Source organism: Hypanus sabinus, chromosome 5 (genome assembly GCF_030144855.1).
Source record: "Hypanus sabinus isolate sHypSab1 chromosome 5, sHypSab1.hap1, whole genome shotgun sequence".
NCBI lineage: Eukaryota > Metazoa > Chordata > Chondrichthyes > Myliobatiformes > Dasyatidae > Hypanus > Hypanus sabinus.
Genome location: NC_082710.1, coordinates 2,800,191 through 2,826,606, shown reverse-complemented (window position 1 = coordinate 2,826,606; position 26,416 = coordinate 2,800,191). Strand labels below are relative to the sequence as shown.

The 26,416-nt window shown below is 36.8% G+C and overlaps 1 protein-coding gene across 6 annotated transcripts in view; it reads right to left on the bottom strand.

The window, feature by feature from the left end:
• Window positions 1-26,416, bottom strand: part of kiaa0825 (KIAA0825 ortholog) — a 341,406-nt gene that overhangs the window by 271,406 nt on the left and 43,584 nt on the right. For all 6 annotated transcript variants that reach the window (XM_059969308.1, XM_059969309.1, XM_059969307.1 and 3 more), the window contains 7 exons: window positions 25,048-25,139; window positions 23,045-23,263; window positions 20,087-20,352; window positions 19,511-19,661; window positions 11,633-11,823; window positions 7,042-7,224; window positions 6,159-6,275 (listed from right to left, as the gene is read on the bottom strand). In XM_059969308.1, the coding sequence (XP_059825291.1) occupies window positions 6,159-6,275; window positions 7,042-7,224; window positions 11,633-11,823; window positions 19,511-19,661; window positions 20,087-20,352; window positions 23,045-23,263; window positions 25,048-25,139 (1,219 nt within the window). The remainder of the gene's footprint in view (window positions 1-6,158; window positions 6,276-7,041; window positions 7,225-11,632; window positions 11,824-19,510; window positions 19,662-20,086; window positions 20,353-23,044; window positions 23,264-25,047; window positions 25,140-26,416) is intronic.

Genomic DNA, 26,416 nt, shown 5'->3' with positions numbered 1-26,416 from the left:
GAGACTGAAATCACAGGATCATCAGGGGGGTCATGGGAGTTCGTGATGCATCCTCCTTGTTTTGATGGTCAAAGAGAGCATAGAAGGCATTGAGCTCATCTGGAAGCAAAGCCCTTTTGTCGCTGATGTTACCTGTTTTAAGTTTATAATAGGTGATCGTAATCAAGCCCTGTTACAACTTTCGGCATTGGTCGTTGATTCACGTTTGGACTGGAATTGCTTGTGCATGTGAAATGGCTTTCCAGAGGTAATAACTGGAAAACCTCTTGTAACTTTCTTGGTCACTAGACTTGAACGCTTCTGATCTGGCCCTCAGTAGATTGTGGATCCCATGGTTCATTCAAGGTTTCTAGTTGGGGAAGGCTGAATGATCTTATGGAGACTACACTTTTTATTAAAATATTTGTGTTTCTAATATTCTAAATCAAATTTCATTTAATAAATATCATAGAGTCAAAAAGTAATAAAGCATGGATACAAGGCCTTTAGCTCAACAAGTCCATACCCACCAAGTTATCCACCGAGTTAATCCCAATCTCCTGTATTTGGTTTGCCAGGTACCCAACCTAACCAATTCTTCCTGCCTCAACTACTTCCTCTCGTCAGCTCATTCCATATACATTTGGCCCTCCTTATCTGCGGGTTCCACATGCGTGGATTCAACCAACCACAAATCGGGAAAACCCGGAAGTTCTCTCTCCAGCACTCCTTGTTTAAGCATGCACAGACTATTTTTTCTTGTCATTGTTCCCTAAACAATACAGTGTAACAACTATTTACACGCATTTACATTGTATTAGGTATTTTAAGTAATCTAGAGATGATTTAAAAGTACAGGCAGTCCCTGGGTTATGAATGAGTTCCATTCCTGAGTCTGTCTTTAAGTTGGACTTGAAGTCAGAACAGGTACATCCAACATTATTTAGCGTCAGTTAGTAAAACGTTTTTCTTAGTATATAGAATATATTTTACCTTTCTATGCATATAAAACACTTAAGAAACATACGAATTTCAATAATTAAACCACTGAGTTGCTTAGTAATAATTGTAGCTTTCATTGGGGCAGGGCCTTTCACATGCTCCATTAAAACTGTTCCTATCGTTGACCGACTGTAGCTTAACGCTTTTCCAATGACTGATGGCGTTTCACCTCTTTCCGATCGCTTTATTAGTTCCACTTTATTTTTAATCGTGATCATGATTATTTTCATGAACAGAAACACAGCGGATTCAGAGCTACATCAGGTCCTAAAGTCCACTGCACTGAGACAGGTTAAATAAAGTCTGGGGTTCTGGTGGGTCCTAAAGACCACCGCACTGAGACAGGTTAAATAAGGGACTTGAGCATCCGCAAATTTTGGTATCTGCAGGGGGTTTCCAGATCCAATCTCCCGTGGTTAAGGAGCATGTACTCACCATTCTTGGTGTGAAAAAGGAACCTTTAAGGTCCCTTTTAAATCTTGCCCCTTCCACCCGGAAATCTACACCCCCTAGTTTGAACCTCTACCCTGTGGAAATGATGGCTACCATCTACCTTATCTTTGCCTCTTACAATTTTAAACACTCACATAAAGTCACCCTTCATTCTCTTGAGTTCCAAACAATAAAAACCACTATGGCCAACTTCTTCCTATAACCTAGTCCCTCTATTCATGGCAACATCCTTGTAATTTTTTTCTGTACTCTTTCCAGTTCAACCATGTCTTCCCAATAACAGGGTAATCAAAACTGTATACAGTACTCCAAGTGTGGCCTCACAAATAACGTGTACAACTATAAATTATAATGTTCTAACTCCTATATTTAACGCCCTGACCGATGAAGGCCAGTGTGTTAAAACACGTTTACACCACACTGTCTACCTATGACAGCATTTTCAACAAACTATGCAGCTGTACTCCTTGGTCTCTCTATTCCAATGTGCCCCCCCCCCCCCCCCACCATTCATTGTACAAAACCTAATCTATTAATTTTCTGATATGCATCACCTCATAATTAGCTGTATTGAAATCCAATTGCCACTCCTTGGCTCACTTATCACTTAGATGAATAACGAATAACAAAAGTTCTCCATTCTGAGAAACAACCTTCAACAACCACCCTCAGCCTCCTACCTCCAAGCCAAGTTTAAATCCACCTAACCAGCACTCACTGGATTCCATAATACCTAACCTTGCAGACCAACCTTATCAAAAGCCTTGCTTAAGTCCAAATGGACTCCACTGCTCTTCCCTCATTTACCCTTTTAGTTACTGCTTCAAAGAACCATACAGATTCATCAAACACAGCGTCCAACAGACAGTCATTCTGATTCCTCCTAATCAGACTCTGTCTGTCTAAATGTTGGAAGATCACGTCCCTCAGAATTCCCTCCAGTAACTTCCTCGCCACTGCTGCCATATTGTGGAGGAGTGACAGTTGCTTTGATCAAAAATTGGTCTATTCAAACATATTCTTTGTTTTGAAGTTATGTTTATGAAGTCACTTTTCATGTACAGAAATGCTGTATAATATGAATGAGTTACATGGTGGAATAGCTTGAAGATCCTGAGGTCTCAGAAGATATTTCAGCTAGAATCGGAGCCAGATCAAAGAAGCACATCCATCAAACCTCAATGGAGTAACACAACACACACAAAATGCTGGCGGAACACAGCAGGTCAGGCAGCATCTATAAGGAGAAGCACTGTTGACGTCTCGGCCCGAAACGTCGACAGTGCTTCTCCTTATAGATGCTGCCTGGCCTGCTGTGTTCCACCAACATTTTGTGTGTGTTGATTAATTTCCAGCATCTGCAGATTTCCTCATGTTTGCTCATGGAGTAACACACATGGTTTTCCTTTGGACTACTTCAAAATGTTTCCAGGTAAAATTACAGCAATCAAAAAACAAAGAGATTCAATTACAGATGATTAGGAACAAATATGATAAGTTGCACAATCTTAATCAACATCATAAAGCTCAGAAGCAAAGCTCACATGACAGATACATTTCAGACAAACTCCTCATAAAGTGCAACCATGAACATACTTGAGTAGATTTAGCTGTATATGCTGAAGAGTCAGCTTTGTAACTTCTTTGGACATCTGCTGTATATTAAGCTGCCTTGACTTAAATATGTGCTAGACAACACATATTTAAAATTGAATAGGTATATGGACAGGAAAGGAGTGGAGGGTTATGGGCTGAGTGCGGGTAGGTGGGACTAGGTGTGATTAAGAGTTCGGCACGGACTAGAAGGGCCGAGATGGCCTGTTTCCATGCTGTGATTGTTATATGTTATATATATATATGTTATATGAGGTTTGAGTAAACGTGGTAAGCCACTGAGCAACTCTTTAAATAACCAAACAGAAAAATCATTAAAAGGTAGCACAGAGACTGAATTAGGAAGCATAAATTAAAGAAGTAAACTCTCTGTCAAATGAGATACAGAAAGGAAGTGGGTAAAAGAAAATTGGATTAGGATAGGGAAATAAAAGTGAAAATTAACAGTAACTATTTTTGTTTGTTAATCCTGAACAATGATTGATTGGTTGTCCGTCATATCTGACAATGATAGTTAAAATGATTAAGGACCAAAGAAATAAGCATTAAAACTTGCAAAATTAGATTTTACTACCAGATGATGCTAGGCAGAAATTACAGTGAATTAAAGAATTCAAAATTTATTTTTTTTTTCAATTTAAAGTTACAGCGTGCAATAGGCCCTTCTGGCCCTTTGAGCCTTGCCACCAACAATCCATTGATTTAACCTTAGTCTAATCACGGGACAATTTACAAAGACTAATTACCCTACTAACCGGTACTTCTTAGGACTTGGTAGGAAACCCACACATTCTACAGAGAGAATATACAAACTTCTTATAGACAACAGTGGAAATGAACTCCAAACTTTAACACCCCAAACTGTAATGATATCATGCTAGCTGTCATGTTACCAAGGCCCCCATTTAATACTTCCAATTTAAGCTGGAACACAGAAGCCACAATATTTTATGGCAAATTTTGATCGTTTCAGTTACTTAAGTACAGGAACTTCACCATGTTTAGTACATGTAAATGGGAGCTTGATAGCAAGCTGTTGTTCTTGCACAGCTTATAACAGTGGAGGCGGGGAAGAAAGGGAAAATCAACCTTAGACTGCAACTTCCAGTTTTGTGTCAGGCATAATTAAGATCACTGATCCAACTTAATAATTTTATGCTTATATAATGGTAGGTGCAGCTGAGTTTTGTTTTCAGCAAAATCCTTTCAATGTATACCATTTTTTAAAATTAACCATACCCCTATGGCATTTCTGCCTTTGTTTAGAACATCCAATGTCTATAAAAGAGGAGGTGTAATCAATAAGAAATGAAGGAAAATTGCCACAGGCAGCAAAAAATAACACTTATGGAAAAATGCCAAACATGCACGAAGACATGAAATACGAAATATCAATTTTCCATAATCAATATAAAGTACAGAATACATAAGATAGTTTTATATGGTCTGAATAATAAAAATGTTTAGAAAGTGTATTTGTAAGAAAATCACATTCCTTTTGCAAAAAAGTTGAGTTACAGGAACCAATGGAAATTTAAAAGCAGATAGGAACAGTAAAGGAACAGATGTGATTGCTTGTCCATAGCAATGACAGGCATTCACAATAAAACTGCTGAACTGAGGGCAAAATAGTTAACACTTCATGGACTTTTAGAAGATAGGACTTGTGAGATTGGATAATAAACATAGATGCTGCCCCATTCTACTGAAAGTGCATGGGGGCTTATGTGCCATACAGAATGCCTAAATGGTAGTTCAAATTTGCAAAAGCCATTTTGGTAAATGGCTGTTATCGCCAAATCAAAGCATTGACTGCATACTCCTATTCAAATATACTCACTGGTTATCATGGAAATGTTCTTTCTTTTGGGTGGTTCATTGGGATTGAAGATAACTCGCTTTCCCCTCCAGTTTTGTGGATTTTAAGATGACTGATAGTCAAACTTGGGATGTATGGGGTGTCCAGGAAGGGATAGCAGTTCTGGTGAAGGGGGCTGTCGTGTCCATTCCAGAGCAGCTCACTCATCTTTCGTCCCCACCGGACACTGAATTCTCACCTGTGGCTCCAAGTAGCTGTTTGCATGCAACAGTGGCCACACAGCTTACACAGGTGGGCTAAACCAGGTGAGGGTGGCTGGCGGCCTCATACTCCTGTGAGATAGGAACATGCCAGTCCTAGCATGTAAAGTCAGCTCTGGTGGACTGGGCCAATGAGATCAAATGGCCAGGAAGGCAGATCTAAATGCTTCATGGAGAGCAAAGAGCATGATATGGCACAGAAGACGTCATGGTCATCCAGTTTGTGACATTTGTTTATAATGCTGGACCTGGATTTATGAGGTCGAGAGAGCGGAACTGCCTCAGCGCAAAGGTTTTTCCACTTTAAAAACTCTTTCGCCCAGGTTTCCTGTTATCATTGGATACGATAGATTACCACCACCACAATAGGCAACCACAGATGGGGCTGAGGCAGCTCATGGGGTGCACAAGGAGACAGTTTATAGGACGATGCACCCTTCATGCATGGTGTCTGTGTGCACTTGAAGCATGGCCTCAAAGTACTCAACATCATTCTGAATTTTCTTATCCACGTGGAGCACTCTTGGTCCAGAGGTTCCCAGTAAGCAATGAAGATAATGCATTTCTTCAAGGTTCCCTTCTTCAAACTCCAGGGAAAAGAGAAGCTCCTTGATCTCTTCTTCAAAGATATTTGAATCTTTTTTCTATGCACCTGGTAATCTGCTCCCAAAACAGAGCTTGGAACAGTATGTCTGTTTTGGGAATCAAGCATCTGAAAAAGATGGTCTGTCTATCACAGCTGATTAGTACTTCAATCGTGAGAGTGTTGGCTTGGAAGGGGACAAGAACACTGGTTTACATATCTTTCCAGGGAACTTGGACTATCTTTCTCATGCCGTTTACTTATCTGCTATGGGTAGTTCAGGTTTCAGGTTGCTTGATGGACAATGAATTTTGTATTAAATTGGAGTTCATTGTTTTTATACATCTCTTATACCAATCTTATATGAATGATGACGACAAAGTTTGATGTTCAAGTAAAAGTAACAATTAAAAATCCATAACTTCAAGAATGCAGACACCATTTTTACCTGGGTGATTCATATGAAAAAGAGGGTTGAATCCAATGTAACCATTCGAGTAAGCCACTATTCACTGGCTTTAACTGTGGTTCAGAACTGTATTCACAGAATCCATCACAAAATACTCTGACAAAATTAAAATGGAGAAAAGAATTAACAAATTAACTGTAAACAATATAAATGAAATGAAATATATTAATCTAATAAGTTAAAGCAAACTTGATTATGAAGACGAACTCAAATTCAGAGCTGAATGTCAAAACCATAAAACGGCTGCTGAAGGGAGCAAGATTATTTTTAGGTCAGAAATAGAAACTTAGAATTCTTCTATTATTTTCAGAGAGGATGCAGTAACACCAACATTAGGGGCAGATTTTGAGATCTAATTTGTCTACCCAAAAGTGCTGAAGCAGTGCCTCAAGAAATTCCACAATCTCATTAGATACAGTATGTCAGGATAGGAGCTCTAAAACTTGGATAGAGTTTCATACAAGAAAAGTAAAAAAGCCCAAGCCCTGAGTAGGCAAGTATTATTATTTTTCCCATGTTCAAGACTCTAATTCAAAATGAGATACAGGAGAAACAAAGTTCACTTATTAAACTTGTCATATACCATAACTGTTCATGTACCCTCATGATGCTAAAAAGGAACATGTTTATTTTTCTTGCAACCCAATGATATAAATAATAAAAATTCCGAGTTTTGCTTCATTTGAGCTATTCTCAAATTTATTGCTCATAATTAGAACATATTCAACATTGCAATTTAATTTCCAAACTACGTACCTATGAGAAATTCCACAAGTATTCTAATATATCCTAATTAAATTGTTCATTTTACAAATAATCAAAAAAACTGTAAATATTAATAAATGGATTTGAATTTACTTACTCATAAAGCTTGTCAAGTGGTGATGTCAAAACAGCTAGAACAGCCAGAAGGGCATTGCAATGGTTATGAATATTCAGAATCCAGTGAGGCACATCCTCCAAAGGTTGAAACAATTCCTTGGCTGAATGGCAGACTGACCATAAAAGGTTCTCAGTACAAAGAAGTATGGCTGTAATGTCAATTCTGTGGAAGAATGTATACTAATTAAGTAAACTGCATGCAAAAGTATTTCCATATTCATGTAACACACACAAAATGCTGGTGGAACACAGCAGGCCAGGCAGCGTCTATAGGGAGAAGCACTGTCAATGTTTCAGGCCGAAACTCTTTGTCAGGACTAACTGAAAGGAAAGATACTAAGAGATTTGAAAGTAGGAGGGGGAGGGGGAAATGCGAAATGATAGGAGAAGACTGGAGGGGGGTGGGATGAAGCTAAGAGCTGGAAAGGTGATTGGCAAAAGTGATACAGAGCTGGAGAAGGGAAAGGATCATGGGAAGGCCCCTGACATATTTAGTTGTTTGTTTCTTTCTCTCTCTCTGTCCATCACTTTGCCTGTTCTCCATCTCCCTTTGGTGCTCCCCTCCCCCTTTCTTTCTCCCTAGGCCTCCCGTCCCATGATCCTTTCCCATGATTTAGACCAGTCTGACCCCAGTGGTCGGGAAGATGTTGGTGTCAATTGCTAAGGACCAGGTGATGGAGCACTTGGTGACACCTTGCTGATTCACTTGGCAACTGGTTGAACTGTTATTCTGCACTTCCCCCCCAGGTATGGTTTCAAGAGATCTATGCAAGATCACAGATTTCTGCTCACAAACAGCATTGCAGGTGTTTGATTTGATATTGCAAGAACAGTTACGATACACAGAAAGGAAATTATCCACCTTGTGCTGTAGAGAAATGTTCTCCTTGTCCATTGCTTTAATGGACTTCTTGAAATTTCAGAAAACCATTTCAGCTAACCCATTCATTACAGGAGCTAATTTGAAATGTCTGATGCCATGCTTCTTCATGAATAGTCTTAATTCTTCAGACGTGAATTCTGGTCCAATGTCACTCATAATTTATTCTGGTAGGCAACTTCTGGCAAAGATTGTCCTCAGAAAGGTAACAATCTTTTCTGAGGTGGTTGACTTCATTGGTAAAACCTCTAACCACTTCAAATGAGTATCCATAGCAATCAGAAACATGGAGACCATGAATGAGTCGAAGACAATATGTACTCTTTGCCATGGTGATGACGGCTATTCCCAGAGGTGTATGTGTGCTTGTGGGGGTGGATTTTGAACTTTTTGTCATCTTGAACAGCTTTGGTCAAGTCTTCAATCTGTCTATCTGTTCCCAGCCACCACACATAGCTCCAGATGTGACTCTTCATCTTGATTGTACCCAGCTGTCCCTCATGCAGATTCTCTATCACTTTCTCATTGGCATTAAGCAGCTGTGACAGTCTCTGGTTAATGCTAACATTTTGGCTACAGTTGCCTGTTGATAACAATTTCAGAGCTTGGATTGTATGCCAGTCTAGTTGGATTTTTCTCAACTGTTCATGTCCGAAAAGTGTTGGTCTTCCACTTTTCAACACATAAATCTCTAACTATTGGGTTTGCCCTCCATATGCCAGTCATTTTTAGTATGCTTTTGGGAAAAACTTTGTCACTTGTGTAGGCCTTTGGCATTATAGAGGTCTTCGCTAATGTTAGCTTAGAAAAAAGGGTGTTGTAGTCAGCCTCTGAAATTATAGACAGAAGTGACCCTGTACTCAGCTCTGTTTTCAGCTTGACACCAGACACATCTATTGTAATCTGTATGATTTTGTGATCTGCTTCAATGATACTACATGGTTCTAGGCATGACAGCTCACCTTTGTCAGACTTTGTGTTGTCTGATTCTGTTTCACATTTGGTTTCTTTATGCACTTGCTTAGTTCTGTGTTTGAAACTTTTTACTCGGTATGGTTTTTCTCTTTGGTTATGCTTTTTGTCTGCCTTGCACACTCCCACTAGGAGACCTTAGCATAACACTTACTGCAAACGTTTTCTTTGAACCAACAGCCATTTGTATCTTGGGAGGATTTGCCATGTCAATAACATTTTTGGCTTTTTGCACCATTCAGAGACATTTTATGCATTTCATATTCTAGACTCTTTTTCTGTAGTTCTGCTGCATCCTTTGCTGCAGATCCTAACAATATTGCCATGGTCAATGCCCATCCAAAGATTAGGTCACTTTCTGACAGAAGCCTCTTTTGAGTGCTTTGGCTATGCATGCTACTTACAAGCCTGTCCCTTAGTGCATCAGAAAGTCCATCTCTAAGCTCACAGTATTGGGAAGTTTGTGCAGTTCTGCAATATATTCTGAAATGTTTTCATCCTTTGATTAGTTCTTTTTGTGAAATCAAAATCTCTCAGCTATTACAAGCAGATTGTGGTTCAAGTGATTTTATAAAACTGTAACAATTTTATTGAACATCTTGCTTGCTGGCTTTTAAGGAGTTCGGATGTGTAAGAGCCTGTACATTTTAACAGCCATTAAGCTAAGAAGTGTAGTGGCTTTCTTTTCACCCTCCATAATGTTTGTATTACAATACAGTTCAACTCTCTTGATATACGTGTCCCAGTCTTTATTAGCCCTATTAAATTCATCAACACCATCACACTGAACATGGGGGCCCCCCAGGGCTTTGTGCTCAGTCCACTGCTGTTCACTCTGCTGACCCACGACTGTGCTGCAACACACAGCTCAAACCACATCACCAAGTTCACCAATAACACGACCCTGGTGGGTCTCATCAGCAAGAACGACGAGTCAGCATATAGAGAAGAGGTGCAGCAGCTAACAGACTGTTGCAGAGCCAACAACCTGTCTTTGAATGTGAACAGAACAAAAGAGATGGTTGTTGACTTCAGGAGGGCATGGAGCGACCACTCTCTACTGAACATTGATGGTTCCTCAGTAAAGATCGTTAAGAGTGCCAAATTTCTTGGTATTCACCTGGTGGAGAATCTCACCCGGTCCCTCAACACCAGCTCCATAGCAAAGAAAGCCCAGCAGCGTCTGCTTTCTGCGAAGGCTGAGGAAAGTCCATCTCCCACCCCCCCCCCCCCCCCATCACATTCTACAGAGGTTGTATTGAGAGCATCCTGAGCAGCTGTATCACTGCCTGGTTCGGAAATTGCATCTCGGATCTCAAAACCCTGCAGCGGCTAGTGAGGTCAGTTGAGAAAGTCATCGGAGTCTCTCTTCCTGCCATTACAGACACTTACATTACACACTGCATCCGCAAACCAAACAGCATTATGAAGGACCCCACACACCCCTCATACAAACTCTTCTCCCTCCTGCCACCTGGGAAAAGGCCCTGAAGCATTTGGGCTCTCATGACCAGACTATGTAACAGTTTCTTCCCCCAAGCCATCAGACTCCTCAATACCCAGAGTCTGGACTGACACCAATTTACTGCCCTCTACTTTGCCTATTGTCTTGTTTATTATTTATTGTAATGCCTGCAGTGTTTTGTACACTTTATGCAGTCCTGGGTAGGTCTGTAGTCAAGCATAGTATTTTTCTGTGCTGTTTTTACATAGTTCAGTGTAGTTTTTGTACTGTTTCATGTAGCACCACGGTGGTGAAAAATGTTGCCTTGTTTTTACTGTGTACTGTACCAGCAGTTATGGTCAAAATGACAATAAAAAGTGACTTGACTTGACTTGATTTGAACTTTCCCAACTAAAGACATTGTCATGAAAAGACAATGGTGGTGGTGTCTGAAAAGAGGATGCTGTCCAAGTTGCATGCCATCTTGGACAATGACTCCCATCAACTCAATGATGTACTGGTTAGGCACAGGAGTACATTCAGCCAGAGACTCACTCCACCGAGATGTAACACTGAGCATCATAGGAAGTCATTCCTGCCTGTGGCCATCAAACTTTACAACTCCTCCCTCGGAGTGTCAGACACCCTGAGCCAATAGGCTGGTCCTGGACTTATTTCCACTTGGCATGATTAACTTATTATTATTTAATAATTTATGGTTTTATATTGCTATATTTCTACACTATTCTTGGTTGGTGCGGCTGTAACAAAACACAATTTCCCTCGGGATCAATAAAGTATGTCTGTCTGTCATGTTACTTTCACTTTAACTTTACTAGTTGTGCATTTTTCACTGTGGACTATGCAGTTACTCACACGTCCCTTTGTTAGTGGCTGTGACAGCCTTTTCCATACTGTTTAACTCTTTCCTCTCGCTGCCTCATCCTGTAACTATTGATGTAGTTAGTGTTATTCTCTGACATTCAGGTTTATACTTGTTGCCAGTTTGTTGTGTCTGTGAACTACATATCAATTAAATAAAAGTACACACGCAGGTTGTGGCCTTAAATGGTATACCCACATTGTAGCGAGAGAGAGAGCAGACTAATACGCATGTATAGACAGCAGATCAATATAAGTTATCAGTCCATACATAGTACTAAAGGAAGTCATTGCTCTAAAAGAAATAGATCCATACATTACAGAATGTATGAGTGAAAAGTATAAGATAAGCTTACTTCATTCAGATAGATTTTTATAACAATTAAAACTTACCTTATCAATGCCATTCTCTTATATGTAGGATGACACTGAGAGTATCTGGAAGCCAGAATAGCTAAGGTTTCACTTAACACCTCAGCGAGGAGCTGCTGAGCTACCTTAGAGGGAACCACAGTCCAGAGATCACAACGGAGAGCACAGCAGTGGTAATGCCACATTTGAACAGAAAAAGAACATCTCTCCCCCTGTCAAATTAATCAGTGAGCAACAGTGAGTAAGCTAAGGATTTACAGAAACTTATTCTATTTCCAATGTCTCTATAATGGGTTCAATGTAAAAAAGAAAAAAAATGAAGCATGCTACATTTGACTAGAAGACTGGAAAAAAACCACAAGTATATTTAATAAAAATGAGGCATTTTTTAACCTTAATAAATGAAATAAAATTTGGTCTAATGTACATACATATGCTAAATTTGTATTTTAGTTATCCAAATTAATTGCTACAGAGGATAAATGAATTTAAGCTGACCAAAATTGTTCTTAAATATGTAAGCAAGAATGAATGAAGTATTATAAAAATTATCGTCAACAACCTTAAATCAACAACAGGAAAATAATTTTAAGATATACAGTATTTGAAGGATACAATTTTCATTCTGTGAATATCATAAACAGCTGTAAAATAAATCACCAGATAATCTGCTTTTCATTTGTATTTTCCAGTAAGCAATACTATCAGAAAACTGAAAAAAAAATCAATTAGCATGGGAAATCTTTTATTTCTTGAATAAAATATCTAAAAGATGGGATCTCCAACAATATAACACCCCATTAGAATTATCCTTAAGTATCAGCCTTGGTTTGGTTCAACTTCAGCAGTCTATAATTACTTACCAGCCTGAAATATACTTGGGAGAAATAATTAAACTAGAACTAAAAAAATATAATCTTGAACTACCACAGGAGTTTTCAGCTGAGGTATGGGAAGCAGATAAATCATATCCACCCATATAACTATGATCATTCATGTTAATCTAGTCCCTTAAATTTGTTGAGACTATCATTACCGAGAGTCAGCTGGAGATGCTCATGGAGTGAGTACTGTTTTGGATTCGCTCCATAACCTTTACTTTTTTTAACCTTTGATCACCCTTATTCAGCTTATTTTTACCTATACCGAAAGTTTCTTTGTTAATTTTTTTTTTGGATTTACTGCCAAGAGTTTGTTGTGAACTTTTGAAGATATGCAAACAGAAATGTCTCTCAGGTCTAAGGGACGGGATCCCGGACGCAATCCGAACGGTAACGGAGAAAAGCAGGCTCCGCCACAACAAACTCAATTAACTTTTGAATTGTTTATGGACGTTTTGGATAAAAAATTTGCTGAATTACAACAATTTTTTAAAGAAGATATAAAGGCTTTTCAAGAGTACATGGTTAAGACGGATTTAGTAATTAAACAGCAACAAGCTCTTATTGCGTCTCTGCAAGAAGATGCTCGGAAGCGAGATTTGACTATTGAAAAACTGCAACAGGATTTAATTTCGACCATTAAGCTGATGGAAGCCCTTAAAGCCAAGAGTGATGATTTTGAGAATCGGTCCAGAAGACAGAACTTACGTATACTTGGTCTTCCAGATGGCATAGAAAAAGATGACCCTTCGAAATATTTTGCTCAACTTTTAAAAGAAGTATTTCCGACGATTTTCCCGAATAACCCTCCTTTATTGGATCGGGCACATAGAATTCGGCGTCGATCACCGAGTGCTACAGACAAATCTTCGGTGGTAATTGTCCGGTTCCATTATGTACATGACAAAGAACAACTTATAAGAGCAGCTCGTCGAGCAGGAATGGTTAAATTCAAAGAATTTTGCTTCCGCCTGGTCGAAGACTTTAGTCCTGACCTTTTAAAAAGAAGGCTTCTTTTTAAACCGTTGATGGCTGAATGTTATGAGAAAAATCTGAAACCTCTGCTTCTATACCCTGCGAAGCTTCGAATATCTCCGTCGAATGCTCCACGACAGGTTTTCATTTCAACTTCAGAAGCGAGAAAATATCTGGAGGAGAACTTCCCTACTGCTATAGACACCAGTCTCTAATAAATGAACGATTCTGATAGTGTAAGATGGCTCTCGATCTCTTAAACCAGAATTAAAATCTGGTTATTGGTGTAGGTTCATCCTATACTTTATACTTAAGTTAAAGTGTGTTTTCGTCATATTAATTGTTTTGCCTTATACACTTTAATCATTTAACTACATACTTGTCCATGAACTTTGTTCCTTCGAAGGTATATTTTTAATTCTTTGAAGGTGAATTTTTCTTTGATTAAGGTGGTGGTTTTTTGAAAAAGATTTTTGGTTTTGCTTAAGATGGCGTTATGTTTTTATTTTTCTCGCCTTTTTCCTACAATGCATCGCTTATCATAGCTTAAATATTTTTTGTTTTGTCTGGGCTAGAGCCCGATTTATAATTTTTTTTAGTGATTATATTTTTATTATTTTTACAACTAACTATACTTAGAAATATGGTTTTTATTATAGCAATTTTAATTTTTAAAGTTGGGGTGATTCTTTTATATATATCCTTTTTATATGGAGTGTTCTTCAGCTGACATGGGGGTAGGTAGGATTAGTCTTACTTTTTCCCTTTTTAAGTCATATTTTGGCTTTTTCTCTTTTTCTTGGGGGGTGGGGGGATGGTCTGTTTTCTAATTCTATTTTTTTTGTACCAGTTTGTGTTAGTTTTTTTATTTGGGCTGTTTTTGAATTTCAAATATGTCTGTGTTGTCGTCACTTCCGGGTCTTCTCTTTACTTTTGTTCCTCTTCCGGGTGCATGAGTTTATAAGTTGGTTAACCCTTTCTATACCAAAGGGTTGATTTTAGAATTATGGCTCAGACCATTAATTTTGTGTCTTGGAATACTAATGGTTTAAATCATCCAATTAAACGAAAGAAGATTTTCAAAGTATTCCAAAGACTTAATGCTCATATCATTTTTGTACAAGAAACTCATGTGAGGAAGGAGGACAAATTTTGTTTTTTTAGATTTTGGCGGGGTCAAGAGTATCACGCAAATTCGAATGCTAAAGTAAAAGGAGTTTCAATTTTTATTGACTCCTCTATTTCATTTGTTCATCATGATATTTTTTCGGATCCGAATGGCAGATTTTTGTTAATTACGGGTTTACTTTGTAATAAAAAGGTTGCTTTGGTTAATGTTTACGCTCCAAATGTGGATTGTCCTGACTTTTTTAAGTCTTTATTTACCTCTTTACCCAATCTAAACGAATATAAGTTAATAATGGGTGGTGACTTTAATTATTGTTTAAATCCTCTGATGGATAAATCTTTATCTATTCAGACTTTACCTAATAAGTCGGCCACTTGTATTAACTCTTTTTTGACTGACAATGGAGTTTTTGATATTTGGAGATTCCGGCATCCTAATGACAAAGAGTTTTCTTTTTTCTCACATGTTTATCACTCTTATTTGAGAATTGATTATTTTTTTATAGACTCTTGTTTTATTCCATTGGTAATCGGTTGTAACTATGATATTATAGCTATCTCTGATCATGCTCCATTATTACTTTCTATGAAATTTACGGATACAGCTTCTAATGCTAGACAATGGCGATTTGACTCTACCTTGTTGCAAGACTTTGACTATAAAATTTATGGAGGAGCAGATCGACTGCTTCTTTTCAACTAATTCTACAGATGATATTTCCTGCGGAACACTTTGGGACACTTTTAAAGCGTATATACATGGACAGATTATTTCTTATTTTGTTGGTTTGAGGAAACGTACTAAGATGGAAACTCTTTTATTGGTTGATAAAATTAAAGAGATTGATAAGAAATATTCGATTGCTCCTAGTAAGGAGCTTTACAAACAAAGGGTTGAACTTCAAATGGAACACAGTTTATTACTTACATCCTCGATTGAAAATCAATTAATGAAAACTAAATCAGATTTTTATATACATCGTGATAAATCTGGCAAACTGTTAGCTAGTCAATTGAAGAATGCTTTGGTTAAACGTCAAATCACTAAGATTGGTCAGCAGAATGGGAATCTGACAGTTAATCATGATGAGATAAATAAGGCATTTCAAGACTTCTATACCTCCCTGTATCAATCTGAATTTCCTCAAGATCATAATACCATGTCTGATTTTCTTGGGAAATTAAATTTTCCAAGATTATCATCTGATGATCTTTTGATATTGGATACTCCTATTAAGGATGTAGAAATTAAGGGGGCTATTTCCTCAATAAATTCTGGGAAAGCACCGGGTCCAGATGGTTATACAGTTGAATTTTTAAAATTTTTTTCCGCTACTCTTTCCCTTTGGTTAGGTAAGGTTTTTGAGGAAGCCATTAGACTGGGGAATTTGCCACAATCTTTTTATAGAGCTTCCATTTCTTTAATATTGAAGAAAGATAAAGACCCTACTAACTGTGCTTCTTATAGACCTATATCTTTATTGAATGTAGACTCCAAGATTTTTTCCAAGTTATTGGCATCTAGATTGGAGAAGGTATTACCCAAAATTATTTCAGATGATCAAACTGGTTTTATTAAAAATCGTTATTCTTTTTTTAACATTAGGAGATTGTTGAATATTGTTTATACTCCCTCACATGACACTTCAGAATGCGTGATTTCATTAGATGCGGAGAAAGCATTTGATAGAGTTGAATGGCCTTACTTATTTAATGTGTTGGAGAAGTTTAATTTTAGTCCGACATTTATATCATGGATTAAATTGATTTATCATACTCCAGTAGCCTCAGTGTTTACCAATAATCAAAGATCTCCCTTTTTTCGCCTATTTCGGGGCACTAGACAAGGATGTCCTCTTAGTCCATTACTATTTAACATTGCCTTAGAACCTTTGGCAATTGCCATCAGACAATCACAGGATATTTTGGGTATTAATCGTGGGACAGATATTCATAAGTTATCTTTGTATGCAGATGATTTATTACTATTCATTTCTAACCCGGAGAAATCCATTCCAGCAGTTTTATCATTATTGGCTCAATTTAGTGAGTTTTCTGGGTATAAGTTAAATCTTAATAAAAGTGAATTGTTTCCTTTGAATAAACGGGTCCCAATTTATGGAAATTTACCTTTTAAATTAGTTAATGACTCTTTTACTATTTAGGGATCAAAATCACAAAAAACCATAAAGATTTATTTAGATTTAATTTTTTACCCTTAATTGGTCAGATTAAAGGTTTGTTTACTAAGTGGACACCTTTATCTTTATCCCTAATAGGTAGGATTAATGCTATTAAGATGGTTATTTTACCTAAGTTTTTATATATTTTTCAAGCGATACCAATTTTTATCCCGAAATCTTTTTTTACTAATGTTGACTCTAAAATTTCTTCATATATATGGCAGAATAAAAATCCCAGGTTAGGTAAAACACATTTACAGAAGACAAAAAAGGAAGGCGGGTTAGCATTACCTAATTTCAGATTTTACTATTGGGCAGTTAATATTAGATATTTGTTATGTTGGTTGAAAGATGGGGGTGGATCTTTTGGCCCTTGTTGGGTGAGTTTAGAAACTAAATCGGTATCAGCTTATGCTCTGGGTTCTATTTTAGGGACTTCTCTCCCTTTTGCTCTTTCTAAATTGCCGAAACAAATTGACAACCCGATAGTTAAACGTACTTTGCGTATATGGTTTCAATTTCGGAGATTTTTTGGGTTGACTCAATTTGTTTTAAATAGTCCTATTGTATCTAATTGTTTTTTTCACCCTTCCATTATAGATCAAGCTTATTCGGCTTGGAAAACTAAGGGATTACTAAGATTTTCTGGTTTATTTTTAGATAATTGTTTCATGTCTTTTGAGCAATTATCCAACAAATATAACTTGCCTAGATTTCATTTTTTTAGATATTTACAGATTAGACATTTTTTAAGTTCTGTACTCTCTATGTTTCCAAATTTTGTGCCTTCAGATATTTTGGAGAGTTTATTTGAATTAGACCCTTTTCAAAAAGTGCTTATTTCAAAACTTTATAATATAATAATGAAGATACGTTCAGAGCCTCTTTATAAGACTAAAAAGGATTGGGAAAGAGAGCTTAGTCTTAGTATTTCTAGTGAGAATTGGGATAGAATTCTTCAATTAGTTAATACATCATCGTTATGTGCCAAACATTCATTAATACAATTTAAGGTCGTACATAGGGCCCATATGTCCAAGGATAAATTAGCTCATTTTTACTCTCATATTAGTCCTATTTGTGATAGATGTCATTCTGAAATTGCGTCTTTAACTCATATGTTTTGGTCTTGTTCATTTTTGGAGAAATATTGGAAAGATATTTTTGATATTATTTCTGCGGTTTTGAATATCGATTTACAACCTCATCCTATTACCGCAATTTTTGGTTTACCAATCTTAGACTCACTGCATTTATCTTCTTCTGCCCGTCGAATGATTGCATTTCTAACTCTGATGGCTAGAAGATCTATATTGTTGAATTGGAAAGAAATTAATCCTCCCAGTGTATTTAATTGGTTCTCTCAAACTATGTTATGTTTAAATTTAGAAAAAATTAGAAGTGGTACTTTTGAGACTTCTATTAAATTTGAAAAGTTATGGAGACCATTTATTCAACATTTTCATATGATGTAATATGACCCTGTGCCAAGTTCATTTGATTTCCCAGCTTTTAGCTTATGTATTTTGAGAGGACCGGAAGTGATGGCATTGATGAATACTTATTTTTGTGAGATATTATAAACAGCCCCATTTTTTTTCTCTCTTTTTTTTGCTTCTTTTTTCTTCTATATTAGTTATTAGATTAGATTAGCTAGTTTTGCATATATATATTATTTTTGTTTTTTTTTCTTTCTTTTTTCTGTTTTCTTTATATCATATATTATGAAATATTTAGACTTACTATATTCATACATATATTTTATGGCTTATGTCTTGGTAAACTCATTTATATTGTAACTATTATGTATGTTTTTTTTCATATGTAATGGAATTTATATGTTGGTAATTTCTTTATCAATATATCATTTGTATTCTGTCCATATTATTAATATTAATAAAAAGATTTAGAAAGAGACTATCATTACCAATGATACCAAGGAATTGTGAGATTTTCCTAAAAATAACTTTCAAAACTTGACATCATTTCATTTGAGAACAGGTGTTCCAATTTAAAGAAATTAGGGAGTAGAGAAACTCCTATTTAATAGTCAAAGAGCTGTGAAATTCAAAACTTAAGTTATATTGTCATCTCTAAAAATCTCATAAAATATTGTAATTCTAATTAAAAAGCCACACAAATTAGAGCACAAAAATATAGTTAAATGCTTCCTGAACAGTTCTCCAGAGAACACATTCGTGTAACACAAATCAGAGTCGTAATTACAGTTTAGGCATAAAATATTCCAAATAATTAGTGTGTTCAATTTAACCTAATGAAATGAAGTATAGTTAATTCTATTAAATCAAAAAGAGCTATGAATCAAATTGCTTCAAAAATGATTTAATACCTTAATTCCTTTAACATTATTTAAAATTCTATTACCATAATTAAGATATAAGCATCCTACAGTATCTTGAAATTTATGTATGTTTATTAATAATTAGGCTGAGAACTGTTTCAACACTGGAAAAACATGCAAAATGTGTATTGTGTAAATAGTAAATGAAAGGCTGAGACAGCTTAATATTTGGATCAAGAGGGAACCAATAATTATGAGTGTGAAATTGAGGCTATCAATCTAGTCATCTAAGTGGCCATTGGCCTATGCATACTCTTATTATTTTACATTTAACCAGAAGTCATTATTCTAAAATTATTAAGCATAATTAGACTATAAAAATAGACTACTACTGCAGAAAATCAAAAAACTTCCAAATTAATTCTCTCACCTCATAAAAAGATTTGGAGTCTTCCCAGTGGTGGCTCTGTGCATCTTGCAAAATATTTGTGGCACAAATTCTAATGTTGTAGCTTGTTATTTGAAATTGAATAATTCTGATGAATTCCTGATACTGCTGAATTGGTATCAAGAATAAAGACCTACTCAGAAAAAAATCAAAACACATTTATTTAAGATGTTGGCATAAGACTATCTGCACAATACCCAATGCTTGATTATGATTTATCAATCATTCATTTCCTCTTTGCCTAAAGGTAATGTTCGTATTCTTTGCTGTGCAACACTATCATTTTCTTGACTGTATTTAGGTTGTCTTCTCGTCAAAGTGTCAAAATAAAAGTAACACAATTTAAACATTGCTTCAATATTTTGGCCACAGTGTCAATGATGCAAAAAGCAAATGACATAATAAAATGTAAATAACAGCACACCTATATGCAAAACTGATTATTCTTTTCTTATAATACAGATACAATTAGAAGACATTAGTAGCGATGAAACTGATTCATATAATTGCATTTTTAAAAAGATTGTAACTCTTTTGCTTTGAGAATGAAGAATTTACCTTTGGCTCGTTTCTTTCAGCACGTTTTCATATTTGGTTAACAAATTGTGAACAAGTATTGCTGTGGAGAGGATAATATACATATTTTGTACTGGAACTTTATGAGGGACATCTTTGCTTCTCTCTTCAAGTCGAAACAAGACATCGGCAGCTACTTTGGAACAGCTATCCACGAAGTTTTTCCTATTGTCTCGAAGAAAGTTTTCACTACTTGCCAGAGCCAATGGAAGTAACATGTCAATTTCTATCATGATGTCAGAACAAAACTAGGGAAGAATAAATGTAATTATTAAGAAATTTGCACTGCACAATACAGTGAGAGAACTGTAATAAATAAAGTACACTGAATCACAATAAAAATACATTATTAAATATGCTTATTGTTTTGTAAAAGATTAGTTATGATGGCTTAATTTAAACATACTCATATTGAAATATGATTTTTAGAATTATTAAATAACATTCATGTTTAACAATCTCACCAGAATTTTTATCGGAGCTGAGAATGTAAAAAATAATCTATCCATACAACCATAATGATTTGGAGACATGACTGGACTGAATTTACCAATCTTATGTTCAGCATTGGCCAATGCCACAACTTCTGTGGATTCTTTTATGAGGACAAAATTTAGCTAGAGATTTCTTTCTTCATTCTACTGGACGTGCATAGATGTGCCAATGTCATTTAATGCATGGATTCAGCTCTGTTACAGTTTACTCTTCTAACCCACCAACAGCCACAACAAACTGATTTGGACAAACTGTTTTTTGATAAGGGTAAAGGGAGAACATGCAGAGAAACATAAAATCAGGCTACAGTTGTTATTAATAATTAAATGACTGAGGAGATGCATCCCAAAGACAAAGGCAAACAGTTACAGACCCATTCATGCCCATGGACCAATTTTATACATCACTCTCTCACCCTTTAATAAGGCTAACTGCTGTTGAAGGCAATAAAAGAGAAATTGCCTGACTTGCTAAAGCAATAAAGTCAGATCTGCAAGTCCACAACTGTCCAACACTATAATTAAATCTACTTAATTAACCACTCTCCCTTCTGAAGTGTGTCTAAATACCCTCAGGATAATAAGACTGAATAGAAACCAAAATTCTGGATTAATAGTCAAAGATGTATCAACTGTGAGGCTCTATCTGGAATATAGATACATATTTTCTTGTTCTGAAATACAAATTAATTGAGGAACAATGGATATTTCAAGGGCAGAACATATTTGTACTCAACTAACACAGCAGAACATTGATTGTACTCTAGGAATAGTTTGTCAATGTTGAGTAACTAATACTCAACATGCCTAAATCAATATGACTTCGGATAAGATGGCGGCATGAGTAGATGCAGTGGCCTCTTGACATCCAAACAAAGGTGCTTTTTCCTTTGTTAAATGTGTTTTTTATTTAAAATTTATACTGGACTCCAATAATGATGAGTACAGCAGGTCTACCACATCAGTGTTTGGAGTAGCTGGCCGGGTGGCATAGGAGTTGGCAGGCAGTTCAGAGAAGGAGAGGCCAGCCGTTGGACTGCCAGGCCGCAGGGCCGCGACAGGAGAGTCTGGCTGCGGAAGGAGTTGGATTGGGTTCGGAGGAGCTGACCTGGGTGCAGGCTGTGCTGCTGATTGCTACTCAAAGGCGGTATGCAGAGAAACTGTGAGTAACTATCTTGGATTTTTTTTTGTGATCGCAAGTCCCTTTGACACTGATTGCCACAGGCCTGTTTTCCTTTTTTTGGTGGTGGCATTAGAGGCGAGGCAGCAGTGTCACCTATGTTGTATCAAGGACTAGGCCTCAAAACATGGGCTTGCCTGCTGTTGCGCAGTCCAGGTGAGGGGGAGATTCTGGAGGTGGTGTATTGTGGCGTCCGTGCTAGGTTAGTGGTGGGGGGGGGGGTAACCTGTCCTATTGGTGCTGTCCTCCAGTGTTGGATCAGTGGAATTATAAGCTGGACTGCTTGGAATTTTCAATTTGCAGGATTCACAAGCAAGAGAAAAACTGCAGATGCTGGAAATCCAAGCAACACACACAAAATGCTAGAGGAACACAGTAGGCCAGGCAGCATCTATGGAAAAGAGTAAACAGTCAACGTTTCGGCCGAAGACTCTTCATCAGGACAAGGACTTGTTGCTCAAGGTCTTGGACTAAAAATGTGTTTTCTTACATGACTGTTCAATTTTTTCTCTTTCATTGTTTTGAATGTGCATTTATGTTTTTACACCTTGGCCCCAAAGGAACAATGTTTCGTTCAGCTGTATCCACAAATAGTTTAAATTATAACTAAAGTTGATTGATTTAATAACAGGCCAAGATGGTCATTTGATTCTTGGTAATGAAGATTGAGGCATATTTAATGAAGGTTCACTGTTCAGATAAAAGCGAAGTCAAAGGTCAGGGTCAGTCTATATAAACTCATATCTCCTGCGAGAGTAGTTAACCTTCTGCATCCTCAGGTATCAGGCATCTATATTATTTTGTCCCACCAAAAGCACTGTGGAAACACATGCCACAGAGCATTCTTCTAATCTGGCTCAAAGTGTTGCCATTTACATGCAAATCTCGTGTCCTTTCCTAAATTAACCTTTGCTAACTGTAGTGGACTAAATCCATGAAAGAAATTAACAGGCCAGGTCATTTGATCTTTTATCAATTTTTGTATTAGTTGAAGATATAGATTTATAGGACACAAGTGCATTTTATGACTCCTCAAGCCTACAGTTTTTGGTTAATCCTATTCTCAAACTATACACTCCAGTTCTTGTCTCTTCAGACAGAATAAACAAACACTCAATATCTTTTCTATTAATCTCACAGAACCTGACATGTTCTGTTAGCTTTCCAAACGTTTGAATACTATAGCAAGACTGTCTAAGATAAGTTTCTATGACTCTCCTCCTTCCTTTCACTGAAAACACCAACATTTTGTTAAACTGGTATTACCTTTGCCACTTTTTTAGGTTGTTCTTTCTCCATCCATTCGTTACAAGTAGTTTCCACTGATTGTGTACACATTGCTAAGCTTTTACCTGAACTGTACAGGTTTGCTTCTTGCTGAAGGCAGTTTGAACATGCGTCTTCAATTACAGTCTTTACAGAGTGGGCTGCAGAATGTGCCAAACCCTTGAAAGCATTTCTCCAGGAACACTCAAGAGAAACACACTGCAATTTAAAGAAGAAATAATGCAATTCATAGAATTGCAAACATATTGGAATTCAAATTATGATTCCATTTAATCATCCCAAAATAACATTTTAACTTCTAGTACTGCAAGGTTTGTACAAAAATCTTACTTCTATTTATTGCAAGTAATATTTAACACCACTTATGAATTAACGCCAACATAAAAATAGGTTTACTTTAGGGCCTATCTTCAGAGTGTTATGAGTCAGCAGATGCACCTATACAAATTTATAACCAAAACCTTTCTACTATTTATTTTCTGTCTTTCATGACTTCTTTAAAAACAAGAAGCTGAACCTTGTAAGACAAGAGAAGGGAGGAAAAGTACAATGGCAACTGGAAGCCAAAAACTTATTAGATTAAAATGAAGTTCTACTTCTCACAAACCCCTATTTGGGTAGATCCAAGAACATCAGAATATAAAAGACAGAAGCAAAAGTAGGCCATTTGCATGCTTGTGTTTCATCTCTCCTCACATGGAAAATTCATCATCACTAGGATTAATCTGGTTAACTACTGCACCTCGTCAATCAAAACTATGACAAAAAATATGTGGGAGGACTAGATCTATGCACAATATTGCAGGTGCATTCTTACCAGGGCTCTACGTAATTGGGGCAGGACATCTTTACTCTTGCAAATTCACTTTCAAAGAAGATCACCATACCCTCTGTTGTTTGCATACTAACTTCTAGTAATTAGAGCATGGGGACACCCTGGCCCCTTTATTCAGCAACATCTTTCAATCTCTCATCTCTTAAAAAAATACTCCACCTTTCTAATTTTTACCAGCAAACTGGATGACCTCAGCTTTCTCTACATGTTTCCACTTTCATATTCATCTACGTACCCGCCAAGTCTCTCCACTTTCTTCTGACCCACATTTCCACTTTGTGTTGTATGATCTGCGATCACGGGTATGTTACACATGATCTTCACAACAAATCACTGATACAAATTGTATACTTCTGGAGCTCTGCACTAATCCCCATGACATCTCCTTGGTTACATACACACAACTTGAAAATACTTTCACACCTTGTTATAATAACCACAAAGCCATATCCACAGTAGCACAGTGGGTTAGCACAATGCTTTACAGTACAGGTGACTCAGGTTCAATTCCCACCCTTACTTGTAAGGAGTTTGTACGTTCTCCCCATGAATGTGTGGGTTTCCTCTGCATGCACCGGTTAGTGGAGGTTAATTGGTCATTGTAAATTGTCCCGTAATTAAGCTGGATTAAATCGAGGGATTGCTGGGCAGGGTGGCTCGAAGGGCTGGAAGGACCTGTACCACACTGTATCTTAATATAATAAAATGAAACTCATTCTGTTTAATGATCTCTTTTGTGGCATTTTATCTGTTCTTCAAGTTATAACCTCTAAAAGGCAAAACAATTTGTCAGACACGGTTTTCCATTCATAAGTCTATTGACTCTGCCCAAATGTTGAAACGTTGTTTCCCTGGCTACAAAAAGTCAAAGAGCTGTACATCATCATAATACTGAAGTCCAGAAAACTATGGGCAGCTTGCCATTGAGAGATATTTAGGCTCCATATAATCAAAGGATTTGTGGAGTTGAACAAATTTGTCACAATTTTAGTTTAAATGAAGGAGAAATCTTGGACAGAACTGCATGGCCTAACTCTGGTTCCTACTGTAGACCACTTAAAGTGAGAATATAAACAGTGCCGCTAGTGTTGTGAAATACAAATTTTAAAAATATAGTGTTGTCACCAAACAGTACAGATTAGATTACCTCATTCACAGGCAGTAGCTGCTCATCTTGGGTGCTGGTTTTATTCATATCTGATGGTATATCAGAGTTTGTTGTGGCTTTCTTTAGTACTCCTAGCAAAGATAAAATTAGTTCAAAGTTCAAAGTAAATTTAGTAACAAAATGTATATATATGTCGCCATATAGAACCCCGAGATTCATTATATTACAATAAATCCAAGAAACATAATAGAATCAATGGAAGACTACCCTCAACAGGATAGACAAACAACTGTTATGTGTCCGGCAACAATGAAACTATAGAACTGACTCAGGTTTTATAAACAAACATAAACATTTATTAAACTCTGCTCAACAAAAATGAAAAGTAAACAAATGACTAACTCAACTGGAAGTTAACTGCTATATGACAACTTTCGCAAACAGCCAAACTCTGGAATAGTTCTTAAAGTGGTAAATTCGAAAGTCCAAGTGATTTATACAGTTAGTAAGGAGAGACTTTACTGCAACAACTTCTCCAAAGAAAATGACGAATCTGCTGATCACAGTCGAGAGATGCCTTGTCCAATGGATTCACGACGAAGGAAATAAAAACTTCTTAAAGGAACTGACCTTTTCCTTGCGAATGAACACTGCACAAACCTTCCTGCTCTTACAGGGGTTATCTCAGATGCAGGTCACTATTTCTGAACGAAGATTCAATAAGGTTCATCCTGTATTAAACCGTGAATGACACTAACTTTACTCGATCCTTCGGGTTCCTGTACTTTAGTAAGGTCTTCACTCTCCAATACTTAAGACTTCAAAATTAAATCAAAGATACACCAAACAAAATTGGCAGCAATTGGCGAAACTGCTGGCACAATGATTCTGTACTTTACAGTAGAAAGTAAAACTCCACTTTAAAATGAAACTGCATCATGAGACAAATGCACAGCATAACAGAGTAACTGACGAATTAAACGACAAATCAACTGCGTAACAACAGGGGTTTCCCGTTATATACCCATTGAGAACATGTCATGACGTGACCTCACACTGGTGGGAAAGTTACATCACTGCACCATCACAAGACCATTACATCATGCTCACAAGTTAGTCAATTACATCATGGTCATAAGACAGTCACAAGATACCCATGGGGTATGTCACACAACAAATGTGCAAAAGACAACAAACTGTGCAAATACAGAAGAGAGAAAAAATAATAAATAAATAAATAAGCAATAACTATAGAGAACAGGAGATGTAGAATCCTTGAAAGTGAGTTGTGGGAACAGTACTGTGATAGGGCAGATTAAGTTGAGTGAAGTTATCCCCTTTGGATCAAGAGGCTAATGGTTGAGGGATGATAACTGTCCCCAAACCTGGTGGTATGGGTTCTGAGGCT